The 11,447-nt window shown below is 36.4% G+C and overlaps 4 protein-coding genes across 4 annotated transcripts; 2 read left to right on the forward strand and 2 right to left on the reverse strand.

Annotated features, from left to right (window-relative positions):
- The first annotated feature begins 198 nt into the window (after positions 1–198).
- LOC114355745 (solute carrier family 25 member 51) lies at positions 199–2,406 on the forward strand. Its single transcript, XM_028308748.1, has 3 exons — positions 199–335; positions 753–952; positions 1,033–2,406. Exons 2-3 carry the CDS (start codon positions 776–778, stop codon positions 1,753–1,755), a joined length of 900 nt encoding a protein of 299 aa, XP_028164549.1. The 5' UTR covers positions 199–335; positions 753–775; the 3' UTR covers positions 1,756–2,406.
- A 216-nt stretch (positions 2,407–2,622) lies between these two features.
- CTL17 (C-type lectin 17) lies at positions 2,623–4,987 on the forward strand. The gene is made up of 5 exons (XM_028308665.1): positions 2,623–2,680; positions 3,049–3,312; positions 3,644–3,838; positions 4,209–4,451; positions 4,776–4,987. Exons 1-5 carry the CDS (start codon positions 2,623–2,625, stop codon positions 4,985–4,987), a joined length of 972 nt encoding a protein of 323 aa, XP_028164466.1.
- A 204-nt stretch (positions 4,988–5,191) lies between these two features.
- LOC114355727 (retinol dehydrogenase 11-like) lies at positions 5,192–8,484 on the reverse strand. Its single transcript, XM_028308720.1, has 7 exons — positions 8,438–8,484; positions 7,966–8,094; positions 7,252–7,611; positions 6,923–7,044; positions 6,350–6,567; positions 5,319–5,443; positions 5,192–5,288 (listed from the first exon to the last, which is right to left on the reverse strand). The coding sequence occupies exons 2-6, from the start codon at positions 8,081–8,083 to the stop codon at positions 5,323–5,325; spliced, it is 939 nt and encodes a 312-aa protein (XP_028164521.1). The 5' UTR covers positions 8,084–8,094; positions 8,438–8,484; the 3' UTR covers positions 5,192–5,288; positions 5,319–5,322.
- Positions 8,485–8,958: 474 nt separating this feature from the next.
- LOC114355740 (retinol dehydrogenase 13-like) lies at positions 8,959–11,427 on the reverse strand. The gene is made up of 6 exons (XM_028308736.1): positions 11,329–11,427; positions 10,948–11,090; positions 10,481–10,843; positions 10,143–10,264; positions 9,838–10,055; positions 8,959–9,725 (listed from the first exon to the last, which is right to left on the reverse strand). The coding sequence occupies exons 2-6, from the start codon at positions 11,063–11,065 to the stop codon at positions 9,587–9,589; spliced, it is 960 nt and encodes a 319-aa protein (XP_028164537.1). The 5' UTR covers positions 11,066–11,090; positions 11,329–11,427; the 3' UTR covers positions 8,959–9,586.
- Positions 11,428–11,447: the final 20 nt, after the last annotated feature.

Genomic DNA, 11,447 nt, shown 5'->3' on the forward strand with positions numbered 1-11,447 from the left:
ATTTTTATTTTAACCCCTATATAGGCTCACTAGTTGTACTAGTCGACTACTAAAAAATTGACTGGCGTAAGTGTGTAAACACAGCTTTATAGCTCATTGAAAACGACTGACTCAATTTGTTGTTACAAACCTTAAGTTTAAATTAAAAAGTTAAATGACAGTACCTTTCAGGTTTTTTGACATTGACATCATACTTTTTGTCACTGTTTTTGGTTAGGATGTGGTTTTTTGATTTCGTAGAAGTGATGTGAATTAAATATTCTGTGCTCGGAATTGCAGCTGATCGTTTCCACTATTTAGTACTAACATTAATGCATAGGTCTTACTTTATCCAGGTATATGCACTATTGATCCACTCTGTTTACAATATATAGCAAAAACATAAGTTGTTTCACACGTAATATTTTACATAATTAAACTGACTTCCTCGTAATAACTAGCATTACTGAGTAAATAACAACACCATGTTTAACTTACCTTGATTATGTCACTGCTCCTATGTCGTTACGATAGAAAAGTACCTCCCATAGTAGCAGATTAGTTTCTAAATAAGCATTGGAACTTATCACATGCTCGTGCTCTCATTCGTATCACCATCGTTTATGATGGTGAAATAAATTGATTACCATAAAAATATGGTTAAAAAAGGTGCCTGAGACACTAATAATGGACAATGAATATTGTTTTCCTTTCATGAAACTATCATTAAAATATCTCTTGAAAGTAATATCTCAAAAACTATCTTTGGACAGAGAATGGGGAACCCTTGAATATAATGTCATGTGACTGCAAGAAAAAAATGGATATGACTGAACAACAACTCCTCAAAGATGGTGTGTCAGTGCCCTCACCAGGCCTCCTGGTGCACTGGAAAGAGTTTGTGTGTGGAGGAGGATCAGCATTCTGCAATATTATAATAAGCTACCCTTTAAACAAGCTCATATTCAGACAGGTTAGTTAAATCTCTATAAATGTGAATATGTCAATCATTTCATCAGTCTCTCAATACTTATAAATATTTTATTTTTTCAGATGATGCATGGAGTGGAAGCTACTTTTGCTCTTAACCAATTACAAAAGGAAGGCTTAGGTTACCTATACCGGGGCATGCTGCCTCCTCTAATGCAAAGAACCTTATCTATGTCGCTGATGTTTGGAGTATATGATGAATGTTTACAACCACTGTTAAACAACAAAGTTAACCCATATGTTGCTAAATCAATTGCTGGAGTGGTTGCTGGCTGCGTTGAGGCTACACTCATGCCTTTTGAGAGGATACAAACCCTACTTATACACCCTAAGTATCACAAGGAGTTTCAGAACACTGCACATGCTACAAGGCACATCGCTAGGCACTACGGTATCAAAGAGTTTTACAGAGGCCTCACCCCCATCCTGTTAAGGAATGGTCCTTCTAATGCTATGTTTTTCATCATTAGAGATGAAGTAAAAGTAAGGTTGCCTCACCAAGAACTATTGTTCTATGCAAGCTTACAGAACTTTTTAGCAGGTGCTTCAATAGGAGCACTTTTGAGCACTCTTTTCTACCCCCTCAATGTGATTAAAATAGGCATGCAATGTGAGTTAGGAGGCCCACATCGAACAATATTGTATGAATTTAAGTATTTGCTACGTAAAAGAGGCTCAAATTTTGCTAATTTCTATCATGGAGCACTGCTTAATATATCCCGTGCTTTTTTAAGTTGGGGCATCATAAATGCTTCATATGAAGTTTTTAGAAAACATTTATATTAATTGCAATTTAGTCTTATTTTGTTACAACAGCTTGTTATTTATTGTTTAATTTTAAGTGAATGATGATTACTCATCATTAAAAGTATGTGCTATTTTCATATGAAATTGTTAAAGAATCTAAAGTAACATTTATTGTTATTTCATTTTAATTACCTGAAAATTGTACAGCAGTGATAAAAGAGAGATAGATGTGATTATCAGTATGTTTGAATTAGATAATTTTATTTTAAGTAGATCTTTTAATGTAAAGCATTTATGTAAATATTCCTTTTATAATGGTATATGACAGCCTAATGGCGCGGTATGAGTCGCTTTGAGCGCAAAGGATCCTTGGGTTCAGATTCCAGCTAACACAATTTAGAAAACTACTACTAAGTCTAAAATTGGCCAGGATTCATACTGTGTTGTTACTTCGTTACTATACAAGAGGTGTGTTCTATGGGTACTTTGTATTTATAAATAAATGCTAATAGTAAAATTTTGTACATAATCATCCACATTGTAATCACTACATGTTTTCCCATAATGCTGGTTATTTGTTGTTATGGTATGATAATGTAATGTTATCTACTTACACTTGATTTTATCTTGCAACATAGATGTTTGAAAAACAGCTTAAATGTTTTTAATTTTCTGTAAAGAGTGAGTAGACCGCAATTTGTATAATATTCATAATACTATGTACTTCATTTTAGATGCCTATTTATTTTATGTAATCAAACAATTGTGTTGTGTCATAATTATAAAAATCAGAAATAAAGAATAATTACGTTTGGATATAATTTTTTACTTTTTCACCAATTACAATTATCATTTTACTTCAGTCGTAAAATTGTGCAATCAACTTTCGTATCATGGCGGTTGAAAATGAAATATTCCATTGCTGCAATACAGATCGTAATTGTTGCTCTCATTGTATTTGAAGGTGAGTCGCTTTATTTGCTGACTAGCTTTCCGCCCGCGGCGCGGCTTCGCGCGCGTTGACTACATTATCTACATATTTTACGGAACCCTATTTTTATCCAAAATAAAATTTTGCTTATGTTACTCGTGGGTAATGTATCTTTCGAATGGTGAAAGAATTTTTAAAAACGGTCCAGTAGTTTTTGAGCCTATTCATTACAACCAAACAAACAAACAAAGTTTTCCTCTTTATAAATTAGTGTAGAAGTGTAGATGTAGATTTCGCAAGGTCAAAACGAATTGTGTTTGCCATAGACAATTTCAGAGAATCAGAATTTTGTGCTATTCTTATGGCCTCCTAATTTAAATATTTTGTCGTTACTTTTCAAGCACAATCACAGCGGCCAGAGTTTCGCAACGATTATCGATTTGAGAAAGCGTTCAATGCCTTCTATAAAGTGCACTTTGTGCCCGAGCCCTGGGCGAAGGCCCGGATAAGATGCGAGGCCGAGGGCACGGAGCTCATGGTGCCAGAGAACTTGGATGAAGCCGATGCACTCCCGGTACTCATCATGGGTATATTAGATAAATTCCTAGGAGTCTACGTCGGTATGCATGATTTATATGCAGAAAGAGTTTTTGTAACAATTAACGGTGAGTTTATTAACCTNGGTTTTACCACAGAATAATAATAAGTACTATAGGTACTAAGCAACATTTTCATAATGGGCGTGTGCAGCTCTCGTATCTATTCGGTGCCTTATCTACTTTTATCTCAAATAACAACGCAAGCCCCTGACAACATCAAAATAATCGAGAAATGATGAGATACCAAGTTACATAATTTTTCTAGCTGCGTTATATCGTAAACGGTCCTTCGAGCCGGACTCTCGGCAGCGTACAGGCCTCTACTAACTCGCAGATTGATCACGATGTAAAGAAGGGTAGGTATGTACCTATTTATCAATCTTGGCGTAATTTTTAGGTAACGTAATGTTACACTCTATTCTCAACCTACTATGGGAGCAGAAAGAACCCGAGTTCAAAGGTGGGCGTTGCGTGGCCATGCGGCGCTCCGGTCGTTTGTTCGTGCACCCCTGCGAGATGCCTTTACCATTTGTATGCAAAGTTAGTGCTCAGAGAATCGTGCCGAAGCCAGAATGCAACAGTTATAATTTAAGTAAGTTAACTTTGATTTTAAACTGTTAGGTAACTAACAGCAATATCGATTTAATTGGTACAAACTGCCTATTTTTAGCTCTGCTATTGAATCACTGTCATTGCTATAATTAAGTAGGTATCTTCAGCAATATGCTCATGATGTCAGAACCATACCATCATCAGCAATGTTTTTATTGGACAGTGCGGTATTAATAATAGGATATGAAAGTTTTGTAGTAGGTAAACAAACACGCGAATATCTATTAATAGAAACGTTATGTCAACCAGCGGGAAAACTCGCGTAAAAATTGATGATGGTGGCTATAATAGGTCATTTATAATTTTATTATCTTAAATACACTACCATGCCATGCATATTGATTTTGTAGATTGGACGAAAGGTCCCAACGAGACTTGCTATATGGCCCACATCGAGCCTCAGAATTGGTTCGATGCGTACTCGACCTGCCTTGCTGGCGGCGGAAACTTGGTGGTCCTCAATGATCGCGAGGAGGCCGAGTACATCAAGCAACTCTTCAAGGAGATCGGCGAGAGGCGGATGCCAAACAACGACATCGCCTTCCTTGGCTTCAGTGACCTCTTCCAGCAGCATCACTATAGAACTGTGCACGGTAGTCTTTTAAATAACCGCTAGTAGTTAAAATGCTTATTTTTAGGGCGTGGCCGGTCTATTTAGTATGTATCAACATACGTTCGTAAAATGTTTACCACAGTCGGACCGTAGAATCTATTTTGATTCCAATGAATATTAATTACCTACTCGTCTTTACTGCTTATCATAGAAATGTTCTAGGTAAAACCAGTGTTCAAATCTCGTAGAATTTGTCTTATTACTAAAACAAATACCTACCTACTAAGTACCTACCTAAAAATAATTTAATCTCTAGCTCTGCAATCCTGTAACTCTTCATTTTACTCGATCATATATTTTATAGGCGAACGCGTTCAAGACACTGGCTACTCAGACTGGGATCTCAAGTGCAGTTCTAATAATGCTTCGGGAAGAGTAAAAGAGCAGCGCTGTGGCAGCGTCCGACGCAGCGGGCTCCTCACTGTCAGCGACTGTAACACTCCTGCCATGTTCTTCTGCGAGAAACGAGCTAATCACCCAAGTAGGCTAGCACGAGCAGTTAGTAAACATCCATAAAAAACAAACATTCTTTGAGTTTCCTATTAACTGACCTTGCGAGGTTTGCGAAACCTGTTTAGGCCGTACCAAAATATCACTTTCCCTTTTGACGGTGTTTGGGTAACGTGACACATTGAGATGAGAGTGGTCAAGTTCGTGAATACGCTAACAAACTTGGGTAACGAAAATAAAAAAGTCGTTACTATTTTACAATTTATTATTTAAATGTGTCTTAAATAAATTAAATATTTGCTCAACTAAGTAAGTAATCTACTGCGTTACATACTAACATTAAGTGGTTCACGGAGGAAGAAATCGTATAAAGTCGGTACTTAACTAGACTTAACATTGATTCATTTCGTACGAAAAGGGTCATACGAATGTAAATCTAACGTTTTGATCGTCCAATCCCAAAACTTGGCAGCGAACTCGTCATCCCGGCATTGTTTCGACGGCGTAGTCACAGCGCATTCACTGCACACAGAATAATTACACATAATAACAATAACTTAATTAACTCACTGCCATAGCTGGGCATTAACTCGTTAATCCGTTAATCGTTAATTAACGAAGTTAACATTTCTATTAACGGATTAACTTTTAAGTTAACTTTAAAAAATGTTAACGGACTCGTTAACTTCCGTTAAATAATCCTAAGTCCGTTAATCGTTAATCCAGTACTTACCTACTATTTACCAAGAAGATACAACAGGCACGCTGAAAAACACTATAAAAACGCGTTCTAACAAGTACGTTCGGGCTTCCAGAACTTTCTGAACCCAAAACAACAGTAACCAGAAAGAAACGATATAAAAAATGTATTTTTATTTATTTATTTACAAGCTTATACAGGGTGGAATTTTGTAATGCCACCTGGAGGGAAAGTACTTTTAATACTACAAACAGAAATCTTTACTGAAATAAAACATTCCTTTATTTTTGAAAAGAAAGAGAACTGCCTTCATCGGTTTTCGACATTTTTTCGAAAATTCATTACCTTATCATACAATAGGCTAGTTTCCTAAAAAAATTTTTTTAGTGCGTCAATTTTAATATCTGGGGGCACGGCACTGCCCCCACCAAGTCGAGCAAAAAAGCGGCACGGCCGTACCATCCTTTTCTCGAAGCAATTCAGGCCATTTTAGACCGCCTGTAACTTCGTTGTGGATAAATTAGAAGGCTGAATTTTCATTAGCTATGCAGGCATTGTAAAGACACGGTATATTTAAAATTTCATTCAATTTGATAATGCATAAGACTTCGTTCAGGTGGTCCTGGGTTCAAATCCAAAAGTAGAAAAGAAAAACTATACCGACTTATAAAGTGACATCAGATCAGATTGGAAACGATTATTTACGAACAACTTACACTCTTACCTACCTATAATAAAGTCCACTTTCTGCTGCACATGCTTCGTCTACAGCGCAGTAGATGGAGGTCTGGGCGCCACACTTGACGGACTTGCCGAACAGCCGCATGATGGCGGCGAATAACCACGACGTCCCCCACATGTAAGATTCACTGAAGTGTCGTCCGATCTCTGTGCTGATCACGCCCGGGTGCAGGCTGTATGTCGTTACGTTGGATATGTTGCGTTTCTACAAATAAATTATAACACCTTATGTACTTACTTACCTACTCCTAAGACGAGGCGCAGACCACCGATTTTTCGTCGGCCGATGGTTTAGTCGGGCAGTTAATCAGTATGGGCATGTATGGAAGTGCGCATAAAAAAAGTCGGTGGTCTGCGCCTAGACTAAAGGTCTTGAGAATCAATAGTGGAAGAAGAAAGGGCGCAGCTACGATAAAAATTGCAAGATAGAAGTAGACAACATAAGCTCAATAAGTAGTCATATTTAACAGGAATGCAAACTTAACTATTTAACAGCAAAATCTTAGCGTGCATCAGCTACTTTTTGGCTTGACGAATCTTTAATGCTGGTTGGAATATACCTTTAATTCCATTGCCAGGGCCTTGGAAAATAAGACATTTGCTGCTTTACTTCTGCAGTACGCTGTGTATGGGTCGTAACGTGTCTTTTCAAAATTCATATCTTCCAAGTCAACCAAGTGTTCTGAAAATATCAATGTATGTATAGTCAGCGTCAAATAGTTCGTGGCACCGAAGTAGTAAAAAAGGTGTCACAAACTTTTTGAAGCCGACTGTACCTACTTAACCCTTAAAAGTTACTAAGTTACCTAGATATTTACAAGTAATTTTCTTGAATTAAATTAGGTAGGAAAGTAAAATTGCAATGACTTCAATTTGATTGCTTACTTACTCGCATGTAGATACGACGAAACGAACACGATCCTTGAAGCATCGTTCTCTTTTAACCTCGGCAGCAATAGCAAAGTAAGCAAAGCATGGCCCAGATGGTTGGTGCCAATGTGTGTCTCATGTCCATCTTCCGTTTTCCCCTCAAGACACATCATGACGCCAGCATTGTTCACTAAGATGTCAATGCGGTTTTCGCTGGCTGATATGCGATCGGCAAACTCTCTGACTGACTTCAAACTGGATAGGTCTAGTTTTTCGACTACCAACACCCCTTTCTTGTCTGTGCTTGCAGCATGTTCTATTAGATCCTTAGCTATGTTAGCTTTGTTTACGTCTCTACACGCCATGATGACTCGAGCACCTGTAACAAACGCATACCGACTGATTACTGAGATAACACCTGTTATTAACATAAATAGTTAATCCTTTATCCATCTTTATCTTGTAACTAAATATTTTAATACTAAATTAAAATGAAGGCCAAAAGTAAGTAGGTAGGTATTTTGCTTATGATGAAAACTTAAGTTTCACCTTTTACGTAAAGAGAGAGCGAAGTCTTCAAGGTTCTTCGGTATTTGTGTATTACTTATTATTACAATATTTTGTTGTTCTGCGTTTATGCAGTCTTTTACCTTTTCTTTATTGAAATCTATTGATTTCCAATGTTAATAAATTCATTTATACATTATTTATAAATTCATAATAAATCATGTACCTCTCTTGTAAAGATCTGCTACAGTCTCCTTGCCTATGCCAGTGTTGCAGCCCGTGACGACCGCCGTCAGTCCATCGAGCCTCCGGGAACTGCGGCACCACCCGCTTAGGTAATCCATTTTGTATTAAACTGTAACTCGTAAAACGAAAGTTAATAGTTGACTTGTTAAATTAATATTTTTAGATAGGTAGGTCAAAGGAGCTCTGGATAGCTCTTGGTGATTTAAAAAGCTTGATCTATTTGGGTACCCGAACTTAATGTTCTTAAATCGTGCGTGCGTTAACAACAGCTAATAAAACTTCGATACATTAACGGAACCTTGTTAATTAGAATAAATAGCTAGTAACACTAGTGGCTACACTTTTAACTTGAGGTTCCCTAATATCAAAATGATATCTGTCAGGCCTAAATTAGTGTGAATTATTATCGCAAATACAGTGGCAGATAATTAGCGATATTAGCGAATACTTACAAGTGGGCCTCGACCGCTGCGAGGCGTGCGACCTGTTAGCCTGTTACACTAGACTGGCCGTTCTCACGTAACGAATGACGTGACCAAAGGCCACGCCGGACTATGAAACTTTAGCCTCTACAATCTACAATGGTAGCATAGTGGTGCGTGTATGTTATAATAGGTAATTTAAACTCGACAATGCGTAACTGCAATAGACTGGTGTTAAAATAATAAACACCCTGTATCATTATCGGTATACCTTACCTACCTGAATAGTACGACAAGTATTATAATGTAACTTGTGTAGAATGAAACTAACATTTAAAATAAAATATTTTTTTATTTAAAAAGTAATAAATAAATATTAAGCTTATAAATTATAATAAAGTATTTTACATCTCATAAGTGTCATTTTCACATTCTTATTTTTAATTCATAGTAAATAATAATACTAACATTAAAGCTGTCGTGATAAAATCGTAAATATGCAGTAGTGTAAATATAATATAAAGGCCTATTTATAACTTAAAAAACAAACCACCACCGATATTACCTCTCTTACATTATCAGAAAACAACTTGTGTGATCAGATTAGAGTGGTTAAAAAAACATTAACATTTAATTGCTATGATGTGCTTAACCCGAAACTTTCTCTAATATTGTAACGTAAGTAACAAAGTAATCGTAATAAAGTGCCACAGGTATGGCAGAAAGCGGGAGTGGGTTGGGAGAGCATCACTGGCGATCGCGATATGAACATAAATTATATTGTGACATGAATTCTACTACCACCAGTTATAGGCTTACTATAACTGGTGGTAGTAGAATTCATGTCACAAGATGATCAAATATTTTTCTCTATACCAGTTAAAGGGTTAATTGACCCGCCGCCGCACACCCGCTTCTGCTTTCAATCACAGTTTAACTTTCCCCTGGGACAAACTTGACCTTCATTGGTTGGGTTTTTATGGCAGTCAAGCTGTAGATCCTGGCTACACAGGAGTCGCAGTGGTAGGAACGAGAGGTGGGAATAGTCCTGTTGCTTTCAATCATCAATTACTTCATAACATTTGTGCTGAAGAATAAAATTTTTCATTTGTCATAGAGATAAATCACGATTACACTTGCATAAGTGATGACGCTCTTCTTTTGCATAAGAGTATATTTTTATTTTTTCAAGCCAGGGTCTTGGGCAGTGAAAGGGTTGAAGTCTCCAAGTCCCACCAGGTCAACTGAGAGGTCCCATAGTTTTTTGGCGTGTTCATCATTCAACCCACTTTTTGACGGTTTTGTGACGACGCAATCACTGCAACATTAAAAAAAACTAATCAAACACATGTATCAAAATTATTTATATTAACTTACTCATCTATTACTATCATAAATCATAGTTTAACCATAAATAATGAACTATCTACCTGTAATAGAGTCCAGTTTCATCTGCACATTTCTCATCAACAGCACAATAGATGGTAGTCTGTGCCCCCAGCTCTGGAGTCTTCATAAATGGACGTAAAACAGTTCCAATGATAACCTGGGCACCCCAAAATAGGCTTTCATTTAAGTGACGACCTAACTCAGTTTTGATCACTCCAGGATGTAAGCAGTATGTGTGGATTCCATCTATATTATGCTCCTAGAAAAATAATGCAATTAAGAATATTTGACACAAGTAAATAAATAGTCATCGCTAAGAAAAATCTTAACAATAACATAAATTCACCTTCAATTTAGTAGCCAACTCCCTTGAAAATAATACATTTGCAAGCTTGCTTTGGCTGTATGCCTCTGCAGGACTGTAGGATCTATTCTTGTAATTGGGGTCTTCTAAATTTATCCCATACCCTAAAAAAATAAAAACACCAATTTACATACAATCTCAAATACATAGTTTGCAATTTGCATGAGGTAAAGTCAGAACATGCCACCAGCATATTGAAAAAAAGGTATACATTTTCTCTAAGCTAAACACTGCCCAATGTCTTAAAGTAGAATAAATGACTAAAGATAAATGTTTTAATGGGCTTCAAATTTATGTAAAATGATTATAAATTTTCTTACGTGTATGAGCTTTAGATGAGACGGTTACGATTCGTGCTGGTGTGCTATTTCTAATTCTGGGCAGCAGCATCATTGTCAGAAGAAAATGTGCCAGGTGATTAGTGCCAAACTGGATTTCAAAACCATCTTCTGTTTCACCTTTGGGACACATCATGACACCAGCATTGTTAACTAAAATGTTAATCTGTGGTTCTGTATCCAAGATTTCCTGGGCACACTCTCGGACAGACTTCAAAGATGACAGATCACATTTCATAATCACCAGTTTACCAGTATCAGAAAGATTATTGCAAGCTTTTTCTATGTATGTTTTTGCCTCTTCTGCTCTCTCTAGGCTGCGACAAGCCATTATTACTTTAGCACCTAGAAAGACAATAATAAATCAAAAGCGCTGACATAAATAATTTAATACTTGCTTCATACTTTTAAGCTATAGCTTGAATTATTACATAAACAGGCATTTTTACCTCTTTTGTAAAATTCCAGGGCAGTCTCTTTTCCTATCCCTGTGTTACATCCAGTCACTATTGCAGTTTTGCCAATCAATTTGGCCCCACTCAAACAACGTCCACTGAAGAAAGGCATATTTTCTTTTCTTTTATTTTAATCACTGAAAATATTAAAAAAACATGCAATTAAATAAAAATATGGACATCAAGGACCAATTAATCAAATTAAGTTCTAGGTACATAATAATACAATATAAATGCCTAAAATATTTTACTTTTAATCGTATTATGAGAAAAATTTGTGTTATTGGAAATATTATGAGTTAATGGAAAGATTTTACGGAATTAATAGAACGGATATTCAATATATAATTTGTGCGAGTATGGTAAAATACTTACGGGAAGGCACAAAAATTAATCGATCGGATAGCCGAAACTTAAAGAAATTTATTCAAGAAATGTGAAACAAAACCAACTACTATGCCGTGATAACCTCAAAAAAAGTTTTTGACACATCA

Source organism: Ostrinia furnacalis, unplaced genomic scaffold, assembly GCF_004193835.3.
Source record: "Ostrinia furnacalis isolate ACB-3 unplaced genomic scaffold, ASM419383v2 OfSCF2491, whole genome shotgun sequence".
Lineage (NCBI taxonomy): Eukaryota > Metazoa > Arthropoda > Insecta > Lepidoptera > Crambidae > Ostrinia > Ostrinia furnacalis.

Bases quoted from the DNA above. Each gene is read 5' to 3' on its own strand.
- LOC114355745 (XM_028308748.1), top strand. From the start codon at position 776: ATGTCATGTGACTGCAAGAAAAAAATGGATATGACTGAACAACAACTC. The intron at 953-1,032 runs GTTAGTTAAATC...TTATTTTTTCAG, and splicing joins ACAAGCTCATATTCAGACAG to ATGATGCATGGAGTGGAAGC.
- CTL17 (XM_028308665.1), top strand. From the start codon at position 2,623: ATGAAATATTCCATTGCTGCAATACAGATCGTAATTGTTGCTCTCATT. The intron at 2,681-3,048 runs GTGAGTCGCTTT...TTACTTTTCAAG, and splicing joins TGCTCTCATTGTATTTGAAG to CACAATCACAGCGGCCAGAG. The intron at 3,839-4,208 runs GTAAGTTAACTT...TTGATTTTGTAG, and splicing joins ATGCAACAGTTATAATTTAA to ATTGGACGAAAGGTCCCAAC.
- LOC114355727 (XM_028308720.1), bottom strand. From the start codon at position 8,083: ATGGATTACCTAAGCGGGTGGTGCCGCAGTTCCCGGAGGCTCGATGGA. The intron at 7,045-7,251 runs GTAAGTAAGCAA...TGATATTTTCAG, and splicing joins TTCGTCGTATCTACATGCGA to AACACTTGGTTGACTTGGAA. The intron at 5,444-6,349 runs GTAGGTAAGAGT...TTCTGTGTGCAG, and splicing joins GAAAGTGGACTTTATTATAG to TGAATGCGCTGTGACTACGC.
- LOC114355740 (XM_028308736.1), bottom strand. From the start codon at position 11,065: ATGCCTTTCTTCAGTGGACGTTGTTTGAGTGGGGCCAAATTGATTGGC. The intron at 10,265-10,480 runs GTAAGAAAATTT...TTATTTTTTTAG, and splicing joins CTCATCTAAAGCTCATACAC to GGTATGGGATAAATTTAGAA. The intron at 10,056-10,142 runs GTGAATTTATGT...TTATTTTTCTAG, and splicing joins AGTTGGCTACTAAATTGAAG to GAGCATAATATAGATGGAAT.